Source organism: Equus caballus, chromosome 2 (assembly GCF_041296265.1).
Source record: "Equus caballus isolate H_3958 breed thoroughbred chromosome 2, TB-T2T, whole genome shotgun sequence".
Taxonomy (NCBI): domain Eukaryota; kingdom Metazoa; phylum Chordata; class Mammalia; order Perissodactyla; family Equidae; genus Equus; species Equus caballus.
The window spans coordinates 7,758,664-7,780,578 of record NC_091685.1 but is presented as its reverse complement, the minus strand read 5'-3'; the positions used below and the strand labels follow the sequence as shown (position 1 = coordinate 7,780,578).

General features: G+C 37.8%; 1 protein-coding gene across 6 annotated transcripts in view; it reads right to left on the bottom strand.

Moving 5' to 3' along the window:
• Positions 1–21,915, bottom strand: part of EPS15 (epidermal growth factor receptor pathway substrate 15) — a 129,597-nt gene that overhangs the window by 39,899 nt on the left and 67,783 nt on the right. For all 6 annotated transcript variants that reach the window (XM_023630074.2, XM_023630082.2, XM_023630059.2 and 3 more), the window contains exon 13: positions 9,142–9,214. In XM_023630074.2, the coding sequence (XP_023485842.1) occupies positions 9,142–9,214 (73 nt within the window). The remainder of the gene's footprint in view (positions 1–9,141; positions 9,215–21,915) is intronic.

Sequence of the window (21,915 nt, the reverse complement as noted above, 5' to 3'; positions counted from 1 at the left end):
ATTAATTTACCAGCACGCCTAAATTTTTAACCCTGCCTATACTGTTAACTGATCCACACTCAAAATAGAGATATAGCTTTAGAGATGTACCTAGCACTGGTTCTCAATAAATACATGCTGGTCTTCATTTCCAGCCCGCCTTGTTTCATAATCGGTTTTTCTGCCTTTGTTTCTTTGCATTCCAAATGTCCAACTTCCTTAAAAAATAACTCATTGCAAAGGAAATTTCTTTAATCACTCTGCTCTTTCAAAAACATATGATGGTTCCCTCTTATCTGTGGGATGAAGTAAAACTGGCTACAAGACACATTAAAACTTTCAAACTCTGGGCCCATGTTATCCTTCCTCTTCTTCCACTGTCTTTCTCCCCTCATATTCGCCTGTGCCTCAGACCCAACAGACCCTCCTCTTTCTCCAAGACGCAATACATTTCAATGTTCCTGTTCCTTTCCTAAGCCATCTCCTCTGCCTGGAATGCCCTTCTACACCATCGCTACCTGGAAACTCACTATTCTTTCTTCGAGGCCCAGCCACATCTCCTCTGACCCACCTGGAGCTTCCTTTACCCGTGCTCTGGTGGCAGTTTGTACCCAACCTCTATTACCACACTTACCACATTGTATTATAGCTACCCCTAAATAATAAACTGCTGAAGGAAAGAGCCAATGCCTCATCTTTCTTTGAGGTTCTGCAACCTAGCAGAATGCCTAGCATGTTCCAGACGATCAAAGAATGATTTGTAACTATCACAAGGATTCTAGGATCTGAGGGAAACTTTGGAAATGTGCCTGAGGCTGACAGAAAAAAAGGACTTTATATTCTTTTAATATAACGTGAAATGCTTCACTCTGCATTTAAACTATAGCCAAATACTACTATTAGCCTCAAACTGACCTATGATAAACACTTTTTGTTAAATTAAAATAATACCTAAATTTCTATCCTGATTCAATACTTTTACAGTCATAGACCAAGACTGATCTGACATTTAAAATTTCCATTATATGGGTCAGCCCTGGTGGCCTAGTAGTTAAGTTCAGTGGGCTCTGCTTCAGCCACCCGGGTTCAGTTCCTGGGGGCAGACCTACACCACTCATCTGTCAGTGTCCATGCCATGGAGGTGGCTCACATACAAGAAGACGAAGATTGGTAGCAGATATTAGCTCAGGCAAATCTTCCTCACCAAAAAAGAAAAGAAAAGAAAATTTCCATCATACAAAAATAACTTTTACTGCATTAGCACGTCACTGTGGCATATACCTTGCTTGTGTTTTCAAGCTTACTTGCTTTTTTACATTATATTAATTGCTATTCTTACCTTTCATGAGGGCAAAACAACAGCTTCATTTTAACACAGTAGCTTGAAAAACCACAGTGGTTTGAAAAATTCTTATAATTCAATTATAAAATATTTTAAAAGAATGCCACCTGCAGATCTAAAGTAATTTTATTAGTTTGGGAATATAATCCATTATAAATACCTTACTTTGTTCATAAAGTTATTATATAGTTTATATATCATGATATGCTGACTAAAAAGCATTTTTTTAAGAATCCTAGGAAACATTTTTTTCTCTTTCAATTAAAAATGTTCAGAGTTGGGAACAGGAAAAATATCTGTTACCTATTCCTATCCTCAAATATTGTAGTCCAATTTCCTACCCTCTCTCAAACCCCAAAGAAAAATGTTGGACCTTCAGATCTCTAATCACATCTAGCCTTTACAATTAGATGTAATTTTGATGTCTCTGCTTTTATTGCAAATCCAATTAAGAAAAATAAAATTTACCTTAAAAAGGTCATATAATATAAGAAAATGTCTAGGACATAATGCTAATTTTTAAACGCTGAATACAAAGGCATGTAGAGTATGATCAGAAATAAATATAAAGCCATTTAGGTATATTCATAAAAATACAGCAAAATGTTAACAATGGCTCTCCCTACAACTGTGAAATTGTGGGGTTTTTAAAATAATTTTCTATATTTTACAGGGTTACTAATGGACTCATGTTACTTTCACAATCAGAAAATGTCAAGTTTGCAGTTTTTTAAGAATCACCTATCTCTTGTAGATTCCTATCAATATAAAAATATACCGATATACTGAATTTTTATGTAAGAACTACCAATAGTAGGATTTCCTTTAATAAACTGAACAATTTTTCAAAACCAGTATTTTTAGTGAGCCACTTTAAACACATTAGAAGAGGGGTTTATGCAAGAAGAAAGGGAATAAACAAGCCAATGTAATATTTACTCACTCTTGCCCTTTCTCTTCCAAAGAACAAACATATTCACTCACATTTCCCAAGCTCACTTCTTAGCTACAGTAAAAATCTACATAGTAACACAACAGTACAGGCCTTTAAGAGAACGGTTACTGAGAAAATGCCCCACATTAATGATATATTTTCAGCTGGATAGATGTCCATATTAAAATTCATTGTAATTAATGTTTCTCCATGTCTATTTCTAAATATGAGAAAAGAGCTTCTCTAAAAAAACTCCAACACTAATATATACACAAAAGGGTCTTTTCTTTTTCAGGAAGCAGACTTAAAATTATTAAACTACACAAAATCAACATGAACAGATGCAAACACACACACTAACAAGAATAAGAATCAAATTTCACTGCAAAATTACTTGTAGGGCTACCACCACTGCAATGCGATTTCCACATCAATATCAGTATCCAGATATACTTGGCTATTTTATTTTGGTACAGATTTACTTATCCTGAGACTAAGTGAAGGCAACAGACAGACATCTCCCTCCCCAGCCCCCCACCGCTCCACCCGTGACTAGGGCAGTGGTAGGTTCTCCTAGCAAACAATGTCTGCTACTAAAGTAGGATAAATTTCTTTTACCTTAAGGTAGCCCTTTGGGAAAATCCTCTCCTGAATCAGTGCACAACCTCAGTACCATCAAATGCCATCCCACCAAGTGAGTGACTAAAGATGTTTGCAGATGCCTTCCTAGTTATCCTCTATGTTCCATTATCATGCTCTACTTGGCTTCTTGCGCCACCAACAGCAAAAGAAAGGAGGATAGCAGCAATGAGAGAAGGGCAAGAATGAAGTGAACAAGACTACTGTAATACAGTGCCAAGGTTTGTTTTAGAAAAAACAAAACAAGCAACATTCAAGGTTTCTTGTCTAGAAATCAAGGGATCCTTGAGCTGGGATCTTGGCTTTATTTAAAAAGAAATTTCAAGGAAAATGCCTTGTTTTCTAGAAATCACACAAGTTACTGAAAACAATAAACTCACCCCTACCCCTCCACACTTCATGGTTACGAGGGTAGTGGAAATAAAATTTAAACAAACCCAATAAAAACTCTTTGCTATCTTAAAGAGTAAAATAATTCATTTTAGCAGCCCAAGTCAGTAGTACAACTGAAGAAGCAGTAAACCTATGAAATATTAGCAATGTGAATAAATTTGCATTTGTTTCATATAAAATACAAAGTAAAAGTAAGCAAACAAGGACACTAATTTATGAACAAAACACTTACTTAAAAAAAACCCCAAAGCATATATACAGACAGGTACTTATGCTAGTATAGCTATGCATGAAGAATTATTAAAGAGAACAAGGGGAATTTTAAGTATCTCGGTAATCTTACAGAAAATGCTAACCATTTAATTGATTTTTTTTAAAGCTCTATAGACTAATCCAAAGCTAGAAATAATCAGGTACACTTATTATGTTGGCCTAATTTTCAAAATGGAAGTAATAGGCATATTCTTAACATAAAAAAGTATTAAATGCAGAGCAAGATGTTGAAGTCAAAGAACAGAAAAGGAGTCTAGCAAACTGGGGTGGGTGGTAGAAAAGCTCACTAACAACCTGCCTTTATTTCCCAGTCATACGCTTCCCAGCATGTTCTAAGAACATTACTGCTAGGAAAAGAATGTTGAGCTCATGTATCTAATTTTATTTCCACCCAAAATAAGTCATCCCTCTCATCTAAGAAAAAAAACTAAGTGAATTAAAATGAAAAAAACATGGACAATTACTATGAATTACTGGATCTTATTGATAAAATATAAATAATTGGGAGTTTCTTTTGCATGAGGGCAGTTAGAACAATATGGAAAAGTCTGACTCTTCATCATACCTACTGTGCTCCCAATTCTTTCTGCCTGTGATGTCTGGGTGCACCTTCTCCTATTTTTAATTTCATGCACAAAATTGAAGTTTATTCATTTCTATTGTCAACAGCTTCCTTAAATTTACCTCCATCTAACAACATATTACCAAAAACAGTGAAAGATATTATCTAAGTTATAATTTCTAAGCTAAAGAACTCACAACATAGGCTGGAAGATATTGGAATCTATATACATACACACTGAACCAGCACAATAAGGTCACACACTGCAGAGGTCATATAAGTGTATGGACACTCCTCTGGGAGTTCCAACACAGGAAAGACCGGTATAGACTGAAGGGACAGAGAAGGGAAAGTTTTAGAGAAGTGGTGGGATTTGAGCTGGGCTTTCAGGCCTGGGCAGAATTCACATAAGCAGGGAGGTAGGGAACATTCTAGATTTGGGAATAAGAAAGAGAATGTGTATAGCACACAGTTCAGAGGCAGACAATCAAAAAGTAAAGTAGTACAGGGCCGGCCCGTTGGCGCAGCAGTTAAGTTCGCACATTCCGCTTCAGTGGCCCAGGGTTCGCCAGTTCGGATCCCAGGTGCGGACATGGCACTGCTCATCAAGCCATGCTGTGGTAGGCGTCCCACATATAAAGTAGAGGAAGATGGGCAAGGATGTTAGCTCAGGGTCAGTCTTTCTCAGCAAAAAGAGGAGGACTGGTGGCAGATGTTAGCTCAGGGCTAATCTTCCTCAAAAATAAATAAATAAATAAAGTAGTACAAGAGGAGGGTTTGTATCTCATCTTTTTTTCTACCTCCAATATAACCATGAGGTATGACATCCTTCCATCATTAACAGTGGCGATGGGTAGCAGTAAGGATTTTCACATTTGAGAGTCATGACACTAAAACTGGTTTAGGAAGAAAGCGAAGAAGAGGATGGGTTAAGCACTTATAACCTGACTTTAAAATTTTAGATGTTAGGTGATAAGGTGACAGTAGTGAGAAAGAAAAACACTGACAGAAATAGGAAGTTCAAAATTGAAGCCAATTTTTTTCAACAAGATGAGACTCATTTTAGACATACTGACTTTGAAATGATAAACACCAAAGTGCCTAACTGGAGATATGAGACTGGCACTCAGGAGAGTTGAGGGCTTGATAAATATCTGGGAGCCATCAGCATATGACAGAGGGTATGGAAAAGGAAGGAAAGGAGACGGTGAGGAAGGGAGAGAATATGTCAGTCAGTCCCTAGCAAAGGCAACAAAACCAAAGGGTCAGAGAGGCAGGAGAATATGTAGGAGAGTGCAATCCAAGAAAGCAGTAATCAATGCAGGAAGGACCAACGGATTTGGCCTTCTGATTACTGCCAGTCCTGGGGAGAAATATTAAAGTAGAATGGCATGGTAAACAGCAGATTAAATAGGGTTAACGAAAGGATAGGAAGGGAAAAATGGCCACACAAAGCAAAAAAAAAAGAAAAAAGAGAAAAATATGTTGGTAGCTAAAGTGGCAGCAATATCAAAAAACAAAAACAAACAAATGAGTATTTTCAAATTGGAGTCCTATGTGCAGAGAGCCCTAAGTGAAGACAGAAGTCAGAGAAGAAAGAGCTTGACGATGAAGGGAGAGTAAAAAGGAGATGACAGTAGTGTACAGAAAACTACTACCAATTAGAGCATTTACTGAACTCTTACCTGGTGGTGCCAATCACTCTGTGAGGCACTTTACCCACATTATTTCATTTTGTTCTTACAGCAACCCTAAGCATTTGGCATTTTTATTATGCCACGCTGCAGAAGAGAAAACTAACGAGTAGAGTGGTTAAATTACTTACTTAGGATCACAAACCTAGGAAGAGCCAGAACCACGAACTGAATTCAAGTTTCTGATATCAAGTTGTTCCTAACAACTCCTACGCAAAACTGAAGAAAGCATACATATGAGGATGAATTCCTAAATATTTGTTGACTTCTCAGAAGAAACATTTTAATAAAATTGTATAAGGCAGTTTAAAGTAGAAAAGTATATGGGTCTACCTTTTCCCTTTCACAAGAACAAAAAAGCCCAAACCATAAACATTTGAGATACAATGGCCTTTTATAGTTTTAACCCCCTTGGATCACTTTGGGCCTAATTTCTGCATAGAACTTGATGAACTAGCAGTGTACCTCAAATGTGCTAATGGTGATCGTCTCATGAAATAACATTTGAAGTTAATCACTGGTTTGGTCTTCAAGAAAAAAATCTTGAACTGAAAATTATCAAGATGGTAGAACATGGGAATATAGACAGGAAACAAAAACTTAGAAAATTTTGTAGCAGATTTTCTAATTTAATTGGATTAGGAAGACTAATAGAAATGAAAAGCAAACAAAAAAGAACTAGTCTTTGGTGCTTTGGTCACATCTAAAGAGGCTTTGAAAGTTTGATTTCTGTGCTTGAGATATGAGCTCATATAATCATTATCTGTGACTTTATAAATATGGAAAAAAGCAAGAACACTCAGAAAAGCCAAGTTTGGATAGGAAGACTCTCACGGATAGGTCAAAATTCCCTTACTTCTCCCCTGATGTCTTCATTTTGGCATTTCTGATTAGCACCTACTAGAAAATAGGGTCAAAAAGAAGCAGTGAAATACAAATTCTCTGATTCTGCTATTTATTAACAGCTCCAGTAAACTACCTTTTGCCATAGAAATTAGAAAATAAGCACTAGGAGCTGGAGTTACTTACAGATTTTAATTATCTACATTATGCCTAGACTGTGTGTCATTATCAAAGGGTAAATCAGAGTTAACTCAATAGGTAACGAAATCCACTTACTACCACTTCTGGTAAGTTGTTTGGTGCTTCAGAAAATTGAAAATGATCACTAAAAGAAGTTTCAATTACTTGTATATGTCAACTATCCATGTCATTCTTCATCTACTGTCTCATTACCATGGATAATACAGAGACACTTGTATTGGCGTGGAATGACTAATAAATCTACTAATACAAAACTTTAATCCAATGTTCTTTTTCAATGAACTTATGTTCAACAACTACCACTTGGTCTGTACTAACCATACTCCAAGATGCCTTTTATTTACAGCGCCCTATGCAGAAACATTCAACAACTTAGACTTCCTCTGCCAATCATACATTTTTAATTTAGCAGAGCTTAAGATTTAACATATATCTTATCATCACCACTAAGTAAAGAAAGACAAGCAAATCATGAAGAAATTTTTTTTTTTAAAGATTGGCACCTGAGCTAACATCTATTGCCAATCTTTTTTTTTTTTTCTGCTTTTTCTCCCCAAATCCCCCAAATACATAGTGTGTATTTTAGTTGTGGGTCCTTCTAGTTGTGGCATGTGGGACGCTGCCTCAACGTGGCCTAATGAGTGGTGCCACGTCCGCGCCCAGAAACCGAACTGGCGAAACCCTGGGCCGCCGAAGTGGAGAGCGCGAACTTAACCACTCAGCCACAGGGCCAGCCCCACGAAGAAATTTTGACTGACAACAACACTCCTATAATTATAAGAAATCAGATATTCAACGATAGCATTTAGCCCGAAAGGAACAATGTAAATTTTAACGTTCTTCTAAACTGGCTATTTAAATTCACATCCTCAAAAGATGCAGCAGGGAAAAATCAACAGGTAAACGTAAACAAATAATGAAATATTATCTATCGCAAAAACCTTTGTACTTTGAAATATTATCTGGCTAAACTTAGAAGCTGTCCAAGATTATATCAGTAACTATATCTCTTCATATTGAAAAAACTTCTGTATATTATTTTCTCTTTCATTCTTAAACTATTTTCACCAATGACTTTTGCATTTCTTAAGAAACTCAAAAATTGCACAAAAATAATGTAATGAGGTAACCACCTTTCATCTCATTGCCACAAAGAAAAATATATTAGTGATGATCTCCTGACTTTAGCATCACTTTAGCATCAATTTAGGAAAATTCCAGAATATATAATATATGCAGTCATCCAATAAGAGAATCAACTTCCAACAAGAAGTCTCTCTGGCTGCTTCCTCATTCTCTCAGTAAATCATTCTCCCCACCATAACACAGTCCATCTAATTGACAATCTCCAGTGAATGTCCTACTTCAAAACAAAACAATGGACCTAATAATTTAGAGCTTTCACCCATTTAAAACTATCAAGATAAGCAGGGAAATCCAACACGCAAATAGCATGTTAAGAAATGCCGATTCATGAGCTCTTACTGGCAACTGCTGCCAAGGCTTCTACACCCAACCTCCTATATGTGCTGGTGCAGCATTCAGGAAACGGTGCCCCAATAACATGGTCACATGCACTGCTTACTGCTCTAAAGGCAACACTGCCCAATTTTTTATGCTTTTAATGTCTGAAATACCCCTTTTTGTATCATTTCCCAATCAGAAACTGAAGTTTTCCTGTCTCTTCTATTTGTAAAATGAAGCTACTTAACCCAGCACTTAGTGAAAATCAATTAAATCTCTTTATGTCAAAGTTTAAGATATCCTGGTTGCTATGCAACTTATATAACGCTATTTTAAATTGTTCCATATCATTTCTCACCCTACTAGTATTATGAGAAACAGTACTTTAAAATAGTGGGTCTCCTAGCTAAAAAAAACTCACATCCATGAAAAAGCAATTTGCGTTTTTATGATGATGATGATGATGACGACGATGATCTCACCCATTTATTTTTATTGGTGTAATAATATTTACATTTAAGTCATTCAAACTTACCTTTAATGATATAACATGCAAGTAAATATTACCTTAAAAATACTTTTAAAACTAGAAATTTATGCTGAAAAATACTGCTTTCTCATTGCAGTGTAATCTTCACAGGCCAGAATTCAGAGAAAAACAATCATTTTGCAAAAGACAAATATTTATACCACATAAATCATAGGTATTCCCTTGACTTACTCATCAATACAACAACCATCACATAGTAAATCACCCTATACATTTAAAATGAATCCTAAGTCAGAAACGAAATACCGAATTTTACAGTTCACATACCTGAACCTCGCTTGTCCTCTGTTTAATAGTATCTTCTTTCTCCTTAAGGTCCTGTTCCACATTATTCTTTTCCCTAGAAGACCAGCAAACAATGCAAGAATATTTGAGAACATCAGCTACAGCCGGTATGGTTATCCATCCTCCTAATCCTGAATCGCTTTTTAAATACATAGTGAAACATTCAATTCTTAAATGAAGGGCAGATTTTCTACCCTCTTTTAATTATTTATGGAATAGAAATCAATATAAGCTCTGTTAGTGAAAAAAAAACCAAAACAAAACCGCTTTCTCACTAAAATGTGGTGAAAAGAGAATAGATTAAAAAAAGACAAGGAGAAGTATAATCAATGAAACACTCAGGTTTCACTGATCTCACGGTTGCTATGGAAATGCTGTCCAATGAAAATTGCTGGTGGAATAAAGGAGGGGCTGCATCAGTTCTGTAAGCTTAACCCTTAAGAACACTGTCAAATTAAATGAAAATGGCTAATAAAAACATGAACAATATTAAAGAAAAGGACACTTACTGAAGTGTTAATTTCCCCTTAAATCACTGGTGTGCACCAATTTTAGAATGAAACTACATAGAGAAAATGGAAAAGATTGCCAATACACAGGCCATTTGCTCCATCAAACACCACATCTGTTTAAAAAAGCTATTTTAGGACCACCTATCAATCTCAATTGATCGAATATATAAAATAATGTATATAAGTAAAACAACCAATCACATTTAGTATTTATCTCTTTCTACTCTTCAGATCAAACATGCTAGGATCCACTTTGACTTTGAAACATCATCTAAATTCTTACATGGTTCCATCAAAGCTGGATTCCTAATGAAAGAATCCTATGCAACCTTAGGTTCAGAATTACAAAATAAAGCTATTTCTTCTGATTTCATAAATTTAACTGCCTGTTTGTACAGAAATCTCTCTCTCTCACACACACACACATAGAGTCTTTCTTCACTTTCTTTTCTCTTCCACAAAATGAGAGAAAAAGCCATAGAACTCTGCAGCAACACATTTTTGGGTAGGGGAAAGGCAACAGGAAGAAGGGAGGATGGCATTCAAGAGCCCTCCAGACTAGTACCACAGAGTTTCTCCTTAGAGCTTCATGACAATATTTCAGTTTTGTCCCAGACATAACCCAAACATAAGCTCAGGCTCCATTAAGCTGTAGCATATAAGAAAGTGATAAAATTATACCAAATGAGATGCTTAAGGGACAACCTCATGCTACATTTATATTTTTCACCTTTTTTAAGTGAGATTTTTAAATGTACACAAAAATCAAATGTTTTGGATATGTAGACACAATGTTCTTAAGATTCGTACGGGAGAAAAAAAGCACAAGAATAAAGCTATTTGTACACTGTTACTTTTTTTTTTAAAGCAAGCTCCTAATTTTATTTTTTATTTTATTTTATTTTTTGAGGAAGATTAGCCCTGAGCTAACATCTGCCACCAATGGTGCTCTCTTTGCTGAGGAAGACTGACCCTGAGCTAACATCCGTGCCCATCTTCCTCTACTTTATATGTGAGACGCCTGCCACAGCATGGCTTGACAAGCAGTACGCAGGCCCGCACCTGGGATCCAAACTGCCGAACCCTGGGCCAAGAAAGCGGAACATGTGAACTTAACCACTGCACCATCGGGCCTGACTCTGTACACTATTACTTTTAAATACTTCAGATGGCCAAGGAGCTCCCTAACCGTTGGTCAGATGGGTCCCAATGTGGGTCACGATGTCGTGGAGATTTTAAAGAGTCCCTTACCATACAAATCATTGTTGCAGCCCGTTCCCCCCATACCTCAATCTACTTACTATGCAAAGGTCATTCCCCACTTACGGCTCTTATAAAATTAGGTAAAACAGAAAAACACAGGAAGAAAAATCTAAATATACTCCACAAATCCTGCAAGCTCAATCTTGGAAATGTTTTCTTTCCTCCTTATGTGAGCAGAAGAGTGTTTTCAGTCCTGCTGCAGCATGTCAGAGAGAAGTCACATGAAAACCTAGCCCCCTCCCTGCAGCCCAAATCCTCAGAGCATTCCACACAAGGTCCATATCAATCCAGCTCCTTGTTTCCCATGGTAGATAACAAAAATAGAAAACCTTAGACGGTATCATAGATCAGCACTGCACACACTAACGTACATGTTTGTATTCAATCCTTTCTGCTCCACTGTGAACTGCTGTTACCGACAGTGTCTGCTCAGAAGAGCAAGTGTGCGTGTAGGAAAACAGGGCTGCAAGAAGGCAGCGACCTGACTTAACGAAGCCAAGACTGAAGAACGGGAGAGCAAAAGAAGGAAGCTCACTTGGTAAAAAAGGAAAACAGATTACAAAGGATTCTCAGCTCTAACCAGGAAACCCAGTCTATGATCGGGCAAAATGGAGGAAGCTTAGAAAGTATAAATTGCTCTTCGTAATTTTGTGTGTTTGAGGGGTGGGGAGCAGTGGAGATGTCCCCAAACATATTCTGAAGATCACTGCCAACTAAATAAAATATAGGAATCTTTAGGCATTAATTTCTCTTAGTATTAAGATCAATTAAATTGAATTTTTGATCCACTTTCATCTAGTAAAATTCTGACCTCATAAGAATTCCTTTTACTACCAAAACCAAGCAGCATAACATACAGTACTAAACAGAAAACTTAAAAAAATAAATAAAATGATGTTATATTATTTTCTATAAAAAACATTACAATTGAAAATTTATCCTATAATCAGACTGAAAATCAAATAATTTTCTCAGTAATTTAGATTAAACTTCAGAAACACCAAATTGTTGTTCTGTGATATTTCAGAGACTCTTAACCTCTATAGCTATCCTTCTCATTTCAGGCAAGTAAAAGTATCTAAACACACATTGACATGCACTAAGGATGCTTGTCCATATTTCTTACATTCTCCTCTTTTTCAACTAACACATATATTTTTCTAAAGGTGATAGATGCATAACTATACAAAGCACTCTGTTTAACATTAGTAACTTAAAAACTTAATTCTTTCCAGATTCCATACCACAACAAAAAATAATAATTAGATGTAGTTTCCTAAGGAGCCCACCAATATATGTGGATAAGACAGACGTAAGATATATTTCAAAAATAGCTGTGTAAGGATTTTGCCCAAAGCAAAATGGATATGAGAAAAAGCTACTGTCTTCACCTTAGTAATGCCTAGAAAAGGAAAAAGAAATATTCCACACACCCTCTATCTTAGACTATCTTCTTGGCCCTATTCACTCCCAAGATGCTGGCACATTCTGAGAAATAAAAAGCCATCAAGAAGGGCCCGGGATAGAGCTCCCTGGTGTTCCAAAGGCTGACTGCTCTGTGGATCCTTGTATCTGAATCAGCAAGGAAAGCAAAGCCCCAGCCATGCTTTCAGAAGCCTAAATTTGATAACTGCATAAACCTACTATGAAGTAGTCAAAAGCTATTCACAAGGGCAGTCAGGCTCAGACCTGAGTCCATGCAACTCACTTCCTTCCAAGGCTCTGTTTATGGGAAAAAAGGAATGAGCAGTCTGTCTTAATTTTGATATAACACTAACGTTGTTAGAGAAACAAGATTAAGTCACCTTTAAAGTCCTTCCCAGATATACAGTTTTATGTCTTTTTTCCTAAACATAAGCATTTATTATTTTCCAACCAGAAAATAATAAACACTAGAAACTAGCTGGAATCTGAGAAAGTTGTGAAATTCACAAAGGCATATTTTTCAGTCCTGAAACTTATTTATAAAAATTCTTTTGGGCACATTTAACCCAAAGGATGCTCTTATTAAGCAGCTTAACTGCCAATAAATCTCTCTAACAAGCCAACAAAGAAAAGCATGCAATTCTTATTATGTAGTCTTCAGTAAGGCAGATGTGTCTTAGGGAGAGCAAGAAAATGGGACTAAAGCCAGAGACCTGGGTTCTAATCTGGCTCTGCCATGAAATAGTTTTTCTGAATCTGATTAGGTCACACAACCTTTCAAAGTCTCAGTCTTGTTTTTCATTAGGCAGATGCTAACTAATCTCTCTACTGTCTTAAGATGTGCAGGGTGAAATGTACAAGAAGTCATGTAATTACGAAAAAGCAGGCTTTGAGCCTATGGTGTGGTGCACTTTTACTCACAATATTGACATTGCTTAGAATTGTAAATAACACTGATAGAGTAATTTTTTAAAAGGAATTATGGGGGGCTGGCCCGCTGGCATAGCGGCTAAGTTCACACGCTCTGCTTTGGCAGCCTGGCTTCACAGGTTCGGATCCTGCACGTGGACCTACACACTGCTCATCAAGCCATGCTGTGGGAATGTTTGTGAGGAGGTGAGACTTGAGCTAAGCCTTGCAGGAAACAATGAATGTTGGGTAAAAAAATGGCATTTCAAATGCGAGGGAGAGCTTACGCAAGAAAGCACAGAGGATGTCAGCAAAATGGAAGACTAAGAGGTAGACTAAGAAAATTTCCCAAATTTGACAAATTACACAAATCTACACTGCAAGAAGCTCAATGAACTCCAAGCAGGAAAACCCAAAGAGATCCACACTGAGACACATGATAATCAAACTTTTCAAAGCCAAAGACAGAAAGAATCTTGAAAGCAGTAAGAACAGAACTTGTCTGAGGCCTGCCCAGTGGCGCAGCGGTTAAGTGTGCACGTTTTGCTTCTCAGCAGCCCAGGGTTCGCCAGTTCGGATCCCAGGTGCGGACATGGCACCACTTGGGAAAAGCCGCGCTGTGGTTGGCGTCCCACATATAAAATAGAGGAAGATGGGCACGGATGTTAGCTCAGGGCCAGTCTTCCTCAGCAAAAAGAGGAGGATAGGCAGTAGTTAGCTCAGGGCTAATCTTCCTCAAAAAAAAAAGAAAAGAAGAACTTGTCTCATACATACAAGGGATCCTTAATAAGATTATCTGGATTTCTCAGGAGAAATCTTTAAGGCAAGAAGGCAATGGGATGATATATTTAAAGTGCTGAAAGAACAAAATTGTCAACTGAAAATATTCTGGCAAAACTGTCCTTCAGAAATGAAGAGGAAATTAAGATATTCCCAGATAAACAAAAGCTGAGGGACTTTATTACCATTAGACTTGTGCTACAAGAACTGGTAAAGGGAATCCTTCAGGTTGAACTGAAAGGATGCTATTAGACAGTAACTTGAAGCAATATAAAGATATAAAGACTTCTAGAGAAGGTAAATACACAGGGGAAAAAACCTCAGTATTATTGTAATTTTGGGTTGCGACTCCCATTTATATTTTCTATAGGATTTAAAAGACAAACACGGGGCTGGCCTGGTGGCACAGTGGTTAAGTTCACATGCTTCACTTCAGTGGCCTGGGGTTCACTGGTTTGGATCTCTGGTGTGGACCTATGCACTGCTTATCAAGCCATGCTGCGGCTGTGCCCAAGATGGGCACAGATGTGAGCTCAGGGCCAGTCTTCCTCAGCAAAAAGAGGAGGATTGGCAGCAGATGTTGGCTCAGGGCTAATCTTCGAAAAAAAAAAAAAAGACAAATGCATACACATAGCTACAAATCTCTATTAGTGCATATACAATGTATAAAGATGTAATTTACGACATCAATAACAAAGTGGGAGGACAGAGCTCAAAGGGTAGAATTTTGCATGTGATTAAAGTTAAGTTGATATCAAGTCCAAATAAATCACTCAATTTGGGATGATAAAGTTCTGGAGATGAAAAGTGGTAACAACTGCACAATAACGTGAATGCACTTAATGCCACTGAAATATACACTTAAAATGGCTAAAATGGTAAACTTTATGCTATGTATATTTTACCAAAATAAAAAAATCAATGAAAAAGAAAAAAGCAGAGAGGTGAGAAAATTCTGTAGGCTAATTTATCTAGGATGGAGGGTTCATGTGTGTTAAAAAAAGTTGGAATGGTAGAGCAGGGTAAGATTACAAACAAACTTCCGTACTAGGTAAAGAAATATAGACTTTTAATATGCAGGCAATGGGAGTCCCTAAAGGTTTCTGAGCTGTGCTTTTCGGAACTCTGAATGGCATTATTTAGCAACATGACTCTTCCTTCTCTGCTGGCTTCTGCTCTGTGGAAGCAGAAGGAAGCAGAGGCCCTTATTCCTCAGAAAGCTGATGACAACTGCTGGAAAGGCAATAAAACACTCTGACTCTGCTTATCGTAGGAACTGTCAAAAGTCTTGAGCTAGATTAGAGTAACAACTATAGACAGTTGATGAGAAAGCCTTGCCTTGTAATTCAAACCATCTGAAAGTCAGATGGTCTTTCATTCTAAGAATTCTTGTTGAGTTGATAAAAACTTAAAGTTTGAAAGTAAAGATACTGATTTGTACCTTAAGTTTTTCTCTAAAAGATGCCTTAATTATATAATCTCTATATGACTGTGTATTTCATTCTTTCAACAAATAGCTATTGAATATCTACTATATGCCAAACAAAATTAAAGTTGGGCTCCTACTTATAATTTGCTGGAAAAACAAACATAGCCATTAATTGTAAAACCGTAAGATAAATGCCATAAAAGTTTAAGTGCCTACGGTACTATGGGAATAACTAAACTTCTTAGTCCTGTTCTACTAAGTTTTATTTTTGAAAAATAAGTCAGAAAATATATTCATGGGCATAAATCATCAAAAAGACGGCCTGGGGTGCCAGCCCATGGGTGAGTAGTGGTTAAAAGTTCCTCACACTCTGCTTTGGCAGCCCAGGGTTCACAGGTTCGGATCCCGGGTACAGATGTACTCCACTCATCAGCCATGCTGTATAGGCATCCCACATATAAAGTAGAGGAAGATTGGCACAGATGTTAGCTCAGGGCTAATCTTCCTCAAGCAAAGAAGAAAAAAGAAAAGAGGAGGATTAGCAATGGATGTTAGCTCAGGGTAAATCTTCCTCACCTAAAAAAAAAGAAAGAAAGAAAGAAAGAGAGCCTAACTGGAATCAGTAAAAACTCAAAATTTGGGGTGTGGCTCACATGACCACTGCCCTGTCAGTGGCAGGATCCAAAATTATATGTTCATTCTTTCAAGAGGGAAATAAAAGTTTATTTTGCAAACCCCAAATAATTAATTTTTTCTACTTACCTAGCAGCACAAAATAAGATGAAAAAACTAAAAAGAAAAGAAATTTAAAACTAGGCCTTAGTTTTCTTCTCTCTCTTTTTTTTTTTTGAGGAAGACTAGCTCTGAGCTAACATCTGCTGCCAATCCTCTTTTTGCCAAGGAAGACTGGCCCTGAGCTAACATCCATGCCCATCTTCCTCTACTTTATATGTGGGACACCTACCACAGCATAGCTTGCCAAGCAGTGCCATGTCTGCACCCAGGATCCAAACTGGTGAACCCCAGGCCGCCAAAGTGGAACGTGTGCACTTAACCACTGCGCCACCAGGCCAGCCCTCTTAGTTTTCATAATTATAAAATAGGGATAATAAAGTTGATGGGGAGGACTAATTTATATTACATCTAGAAAGACCTGAGCACAATGCCTAGCACATAATAAGTGCTTAACAAATGTCAGCTATACTATTACCATTATACTATTTACTTGTACAAAAGTACAAGATTTACTGGCTTTTTGAAAAGTTGTGATCCAGTATCCAGAATGATGGCACTTAGGACTTAAATATGTTGGTAGAGACTCCTAAATCCTTTAAGCAGTGAAATTTCTTTGTAGCTATTTTTGTCTCCCAAAGATATACTATAACACATCTTAAAAATTACTGCTTTCTTGGGGCCTGCCCCATGGCTAAGTGGTTAAAGTTCCGCACACTCTGCTTTGGTGGCCCAGTTCACAGGTTCAGATCCCAGGTGTGGACCTACTCCACTGACTAGCCATGCTGTGGAGGCATCCCACATACAACGTAGAGGAAGACTGGCACAGATGTTAGTGCAGGGCTAATCTTCCTCAAACCAAAAAAGAAGAGGCTTGGCAACAGATGTTAGCTCAGGGCAAATCTTCCTCACATACACACACACAAAAAAATCACTGCTCTCTTAAAAGAGGCAAGTGCCTCCTAATGAGCTACCAGTGCTACAAAATAATGCAAGCAAATGAAACAATTTTTACAGAATACAATTGATTCAGACCAAGGTGGTCCAACAGAAATACAATGCAAGCCACATAGTAATTTTACATGATCTAACAGCTATATATTAAAAAGTAAAAAGAAACAAGTGAAATTTATTTTAATACGTTTTATTTAATCCAAAATATCCACATTCTTTTTCTGAAATCCAGTATACTTTATACTAACAGTATATCTTAATTTGGATTAACTGTGTTTCAAATGCTCAATAGCCACATGTGGCTAACGGCTTCTGTATTAGACAATGCAGACTCAGACTGTAGCAAGGAGGGTTTCAAATAAGGGAAGTCTCCCTAAACAGGTTTTAAATGGCGACACATGCACTTTATGTGAAAATGAATTAAGATATCTCCTTACTACCAAACAAACACACACTCCAACCTAGAGCTTTAATTACTCAATCAGTAACACCGTTCTTGAGGTAGTCACAATTGAGAGTTTCTACTATCAGTATCACAGATCTTTACAGGGCAAGAAACAGATCAAGTTGGATTATAAAAGAAAAAGAGTTCCAGATTCACCACTATAAGCAATGCTCTCTCCAGAGCTAGAGATGATGATTTCTAATAGTACTTGAACTGAACTAAATAAAAAATAAACTTTTAAAAAATTCAAACGATATGCTAACACTGTCAAGTATTTTTATAAAAATCACTTCTTAAATATAATTTAGTAGAGATCTACAGATTCTGGCTACCTGGCTACACCGTTCTAGTCTCTCTTCAACTAGAGAAAGTGTTCTTCAGCTACTCCAACCAATGTTTGATGAGCACCTATTCAGTAAATGCTGTGCTCTAAGTGCTGGGCTGGGTGGTGGGGATGATGATGGTGAAGACAATGACGATTTATACAAAGCAGGCACAGCACAACATCTAGTAACTATTATTATAATTATCTATCCTGTTTACTGGCCCAAGACCAGGATAACAAACTGGCCTGACAGGATATAGGTTTACTTCCTGATGTTCTTGCTAAAAGGACAGAGACAGGAAGGAAGTATGAGCTAGTAGAAGACAAATAAATATCAACTCCTGCCTCAGCATAATCCACCACCACCAAACTATCTAAGTGACCGAAGCAACTTCTCAGTATTTTTTGCCTTTTCACTGCCAAGAACTTCTCTATTTGAGCCACTTTACTTTCAGAGCAAGGCTTCTTAAAAATGGGTCCATGGATAGTTTTTAAGGGTCTGGGAACTCCTGAAATAAATGCAAAATGGTGCACATGGATACATGTGTTCTTTCTATCCGGGAGCAGAGGCTAACAGCCTTCATCATATTCTCAAAGAAAATCCCTGACACAAAAACAGGTCAGCAAAATAGGAAAAATCAGCCCAGTAACTTTAATGTCCCTGTGAGGATTAAAAATCTTTCTGTCTACAAAATCATCTTCTATGGTCTTCAAAATGAGCTAGTATTCAGAAGATCATTTGCCTTGTTTCATCATTTAACTTACGGCTTCTAGTCTGCCATAAACTTTGTAGGATTTAAGTGTGGAAATACTCTAATATTTGTAACATACTTTGATTCATTCATTCAACCAACTAACCTATACCAAGATTCTGTGGTGTCAGGCACTTGTGTGCATTTATTTCTAGATCTGTCCAAGTGAATAAGACATAGCTCCTGCCCTGGAGGTGTTCAAATAACAAAATTTAAAATGATATATATATAAAAAAGAGGGGCTGGCTCGGCGGCGTGGTGGTGAAGTTTGCTCACTCTGCTTTGGAGGCCCAGGGTTCATGGGTTCAGATCTCAGACGTGGCCCTACACACTGCTCATCAAGCCACGTTGTCACAGCGTCCCACATACAAAATAGAGGAAGACTGGCACAGATGTTAGCTCAGCAACAATCCACCTCAAGCAAGAAAGAGGAAGACTGGCAACAGATGTTAGCTCAGGGCCAATCTTCCTCACAAAAAAAATTAAAAATAAAAAATAGATCACATAAAATGTGGTGAATACTATTATAAAGGAATAAACTTGCTAGAAGCAGAAAGGAAAGTGCAACTAGCAATTAAGGTTTCAGGGAATGTTTGACAAAGGAGATGATATTTAAGCTGGGCCTTGAAGCATGAGTAAAAGTTTACAAGGTAAAAAGGTGTGCTCAGGCAAAGCAGAACAACAAGAATAGAGGAACAGAGGAATAAAAGAGTGGTGGCATGCTGGGGTGAGAGGTAATAAGCCCAGCCACCATATGGCTGGAGAAGAGGGATGAAACTGAAATGGTAGCTTAGAGCACTCTGCCGAACACTGAGAGGACAAGAGCAAACAGCGTCTGCTCTCAAGGAGCTTTACGGTGTCCCATTGGGAGATGATTCTACTTTACTGTGGGAGGTGCCTAAGGCCAAAGAATAGTCAGGATGCCAAGGGAACATCGCAAAGGAAGAGGCTTTACACCATACTCAGAAAAGTAAACTGGATCCAGCTGGGGATGAGGAGTCACTAAGGGATCTGAGTTGTATTTTATACAGCAGTTAGGGGTAGGATGGTCCAAAGGAAAGAAGGAGAGAGTCAATTAGGAGGTAATAGCCAGATAAGAGATACAGACTAACACTAAGACAGAAATGGTAGAACAGACAGGATAGATTTCCACAATACTGAACAAACTATTTTCTCATCTATTATGTAAGCTAAGCCCTAGGGATACAACAGTGAACAAACAAACAGTCCCTATGCTTAAGAAGTACATAGTCTAGGGCCCAGCTCCCCGGCCGATTGGTTAACTTGGCATGCTCTGCTTCAGCAGCCCAGGGTTTCACCAGTTCGGATCCTAGGCGTGGACATGGCACCACTCATCAAGCCATGCTGAAGCGGCATCCCACATGCCACAACTAGAAGGACCCACAACTGAAAAACATACAACTATGTACCAGGGGGCTTTGGGAGAAAAATGAAAAAAAAAAATCTTTAAGAAGTACATAGTCTAGTGAGAGATCCAAGTAAAATAGACAATTATAGCAAAATCTGATAAATGCTATGACAAGTGTAAATATAAAAGCTATGGAGCCAGCCCTGATGGCCTAGTGGTTAAAGTTCAGCACACTCCACTATAGCAGCCTGGGCTCAGTTCCTGGGCATGGAACCATACCACTCGTCTGTCAGTTGCCATGCTGTGGCAGTGGCTCACAAAAAAGAACGAGAAAAACTTACTAGAATATACAACTATGTACTAGGGCTTTGGGGAGGGGGGAAAAAAACTATGTAAGATAGGCTCTTAAATAAGATTTGACAGATACGGGAGTTGGGAGGGAAGCAGTCAGAGAAGGCTTACTCTTCTAGAGGAAATGATGTCTAAGGTGAGATCTGAAGGATGAGAAGTTGATCAGGCAAAGGAGATGGGAAGGTAGGAATGATTGCAAGAAACATTTCAAAGATAAAAGAATAAAGATGAGACAAAGAAAAATCTCAGACTTCTAGCTTGAGTGACTAGATGGTGACGTCACTGAGAAAGGGAAATAAAAAAGAGACAAGGATAGTGATCAGCAGAAGATTAGAAAGTCATGTCCAACCGGACATTCAGCTGAAACACTAGCAGACAATGAAAAATATAGGTCTTGAGCTCAGGTGAGAGATCCAGGTATTTGATAAGATTATTATACACAACCATTGAACTTCCTTAAGTTAAAAAATCATACTAATTTAATCTGATCAATATAATTAAATCCCTATATAGCAAATGTTGCAGTAATCATATAAAGAAAAAAATGAGGGGCCAGCCCCATGGCCTAGTGGTTGAGTTTAGTGCACTCCGCTTCAGCAGCCTGGGTTCAGTTCTTGGGCGCGGACCTACGCCACACACCAAGCCATGCTGTGGTGGCGACCCACATATAAAATAGAGCAAGACTGGCACAGATGTTAGCTCAGGGCAAATGTTCCTCAAGCAAAAGGAGGAAGATTGGCAAGAGATATTAGCTCAGGGGGAATCTTCCTTAGCAAAAACGAAAGACAAAAAGGTATCCTGCCTCAAGCTCTCAGTGTCTTATATTTTCGACTAGAAACAATTTGGTGAACTAGAGATGAAAACAATGTCTCATTTTCTGACCAATAAGAATATTCTTTAGGGGGCTGGCCCCGTGGCCGAGTGGTTAAGTTCGCGCGCTCCGCTGCAGGCAGCCCAGTGTTTCGTCGGTTCGAATCCTGGGCGCGGACATGGCACTGCTCGTCAGACCACGCTGAGGCAGCGTCCCACATGCCACAACTAGAGGAACCCACAACGAAGAATACACAACTATGTACCGGGGGGCTTTGGGGAGAAAAAGGAAAAAATAAAATCTTTAAAAAAAAAAAGAATATTCTTTACCAAGAAAAATCGAGGTTATATATAGCTTTCTGTATCTCCATTGATTTTCAATACTCAGAGCAAAATATTATTCTAAGAAACATACTCCTTTCTTCATCGTGCTTTTCAGCATTTTCCAAATTTTTACCAGTATGTACTATAATCATCATCAATGAGGGAAAAACAAATCTGGTAAAGCATCGTAATCATTATACTCATTATAATTCCATATTATGTATGTTATTTATTTACAGGTTTGGTCCCTCAACCAAAATTAAGTATCTTCCTCTGAAAACCAACCAAGAAGGGGCTAATCTTCTGTCCAATAACAACTCAGTAAAAGCCACAAACAAAATCTGTTTAAATTCTTTTTTCCTGTTTGTAGTTATGC